Below are 2,543 nucleotides of genomic sequence, written 5' to 3' on the forward strand. Positions count from 1 at the left end.
CCGTTAAGGTGATGAACTCAGAAACCAAACCTGCTGCAGGTTTAGGTCCAGAGACGTGATCAGCTCTGATGGCAGGTTGGAAACTATTTCAGCAGCCTGAATGTTAATAGTTTAAATAATTAGAATATTATATTCTGACCTGCATTTAGCAGCTGCTGACCAACGTGAGGATGATCCTCCATAAGGAAACCCAAGCAGGACAAAAAGACGTCTTCTTCTCCTCCCTGCAGCTGGTTTAGAGCTGAATATCGCCACCTGCTGGGAGTAGCACATCATTTTACTGTATTAGTGAAGCAAAACAGACAAAAACGACAAACGAGGTGAACACAACGAGTCTTTAAAACATTTCCAAATAAATTCTACTCAAAGTGCAAACTGTGAAAAATTGGACTTTGGTCCAGTGCTGAAGTAAATGTCTGTTACTGCAGACCTCTGGCCATGTTGGAGATAAACCCACATATTTAGGAGTCTATGTCACCATAGATCTGAAATCACTCATTCTAACGATGATCCCACAGTTTTTAAAGGTTTCTCTAATATTTCTGCTCTAAAGCAAACAGCTGGGAATGTTTGATCTGAAATCACTTCAGGATATTTTCATGCAGAGACAAACAGTTTGCTTCCAACTGACAGACCACAACATGATCATAGATCTTTGGACAGAAAACCAACAGCCACCTGGTTCTGATCAACATCTCATAAAGAAACTTTGTTATAAAACAAATATTTGCTGATTGACCCAAAACTCCAAACATTTTCCTGATTAGGACCAAACTGTCCTCTTCAATAAGTAGCAGAGTCGTAATGAGACAATACCTTCATCTAGACTCTGTAACTTATCCAGATTGAGAGAAGTCTTTACTTTAGGCACTTTATCATCTGAAATAAAAACTTTATATTTTCATCAGAAAGCAGCAGAAGCTGTGAGGAAGAGGATGAAGAGGAGGAGCTGCTCTGCCCCTGAACTCTAAAGAGACTCAAACTTCCTCCTTCAGCTCAGCTCTCCAACATTAACTCTGCTCAACATGCTGTCTCTGCTCACATCTGGATTCTCTCTGCTGGTTCTGATCACTGGATCAGGTTGGTTGGAGTCTTTCAGAGAATAATCTGATCCTTGTTGTTCTTCACTTATATCACTTTTTTCTTCCTTCAGGTGTAAACTGTCAACAACTCACTGCAGGGAAGATTGAGGAGTTCAGTTCAGAGGGCAGCTCTGCTGCTCTGACCTGCAGTTACACCAATAAGATATCTGCTGGTGATGATTTCTTTTGGTATCTACAAAATCCTGGAAAACCTCCAGAGTTCATCTTCCACATCTCAGGGTTCAACAGTTCAAGATCAGCAGAGTCTCTGAAATCATCAACAAGATTCTTCACTTACCTGAGAGGAGAGAAACACCTGCATCTGCTGATCTCCTCTGCTGTAGTGACAGACTCTGCTGTGTACTACTGCGCTGTGAGGCCCACAGTGACAGGAAACACCAGAACCCTGTACAAAAANTCACAGACACATCGTTCCAAAAATCCAAAATCTCTCGATTGGTGCTTCTGACATCGCTTTTACAAACTCTCATTTCAAGGACCAATGGCCCTTGAATTACATAGGACTTGTGGCACCATTTGACATTAGGTGTGAATTGGGGTTCTCAGAATATATATGGGATCTCTTGGAAATCAACATCTGCTCCGTTCCACATATACTAACAACCAAGGGTTGTTGTTATCTGTCCAAACAGCATTCTTACCAAGTCATGGGCTCCTGTCCAGTCCTTACTTGCACATGAGGAGGGGAAGAGAGGGTCAGAATGACCCAGACAGACTGCCCAACAGACCCCCTGCTGCTTTGCAGACTAGGTGTGGACAGCCGGTGAGGTTCATTATGAAGGGGAAACTCCATCCTCTACTCCATCCTCAGTGCAGGTCATGCATGACTTGTGGGACTTTTGGCCATTTGGCTCCATATACCCTTATTTGGCTGCCCACTAACTGCAAACCAGGGTCGGAGCTATAGGGGGGGCTGGGGGAGGCGGCTGCCCCCTGAAGCGGGCCGGATGGGGGCCCGGGTCTGGAGGTGCCAGGTAGGGAGGAATGGTTTCAAGTCGCTTAAATGTCTGATTAGACGGATAAAGTGCGCCCTTGCCTGTTGAGAAAGGTGTATTTAATGTTAAAGTTAACAGTTTCAGTTTTGCCCCCTCCTCCCCCCGCTCAACAGCTTCCAGCAGCTGATGCACGTAAGGGGCCCCGCCCCCCGGCCCGACGCTGACTTGTTCCGCTAGTGCTGCAAACGGATGCGTTTCAAACTCAGATGAGGATACTGATTCCTGCAAAGGCAGAGCATCCACAGGAAGAATACGTACCATAAGCCTCCCATCAGTGCGTCCCATCACTGGAAGCCCCAAACCCAAAACCCTGTTACCCTGTAGCAAATGAAAAATGAGTGAGGAGAGGAAGACGTTCAAATGTAGCAGTTTCTGAAACTCTCCACAAGGAACACTGATGTCTGTCTGATCACACACTGTACTAAAACCTGCAGTACTCCACAGC

General features: G+C 45.1%; 1 gene segment (V, D, J or C); it reads left to right on the forward strand.

Annotated features, from left to right (window-relative positions):
• Window positions 1-917: 917 nt before the first annotated feature.
• The window catches only part of LOC108167073 (T-cell receptor alpha chain V region RL-5-like), a 2,641-nt gene continuing 1,015 nt past the window's right edge, over window positions 918-2,543 (forward strand). Inside the window, 3 exon segments of the V gene segment in view lie at window positions 918-1,080; window positions 1,154-1,499; window positions 2,526-2,541. Of these exon segments, the coding sequence occupies window positions 1,026-1,080; window positions 1,154-1,499; window positions 2,526-2,541 (417 nt within the window).

Source organism: Poecilia reticulata, linkage group LG17 (assembly GCF_000633615.1).
Source record: "Poecilia reticulata strain Guanapo linkage group LG17, Guppy_female_1.0+MT, whole genome shotgun sequence".
NCBI classification, from domain to species: Eukaryota; Metazoa; Chordata; class Actinopteri; order Cyprinodontiformes; family Poeciliidae; genus Poecilia; species Poecilia reticulata.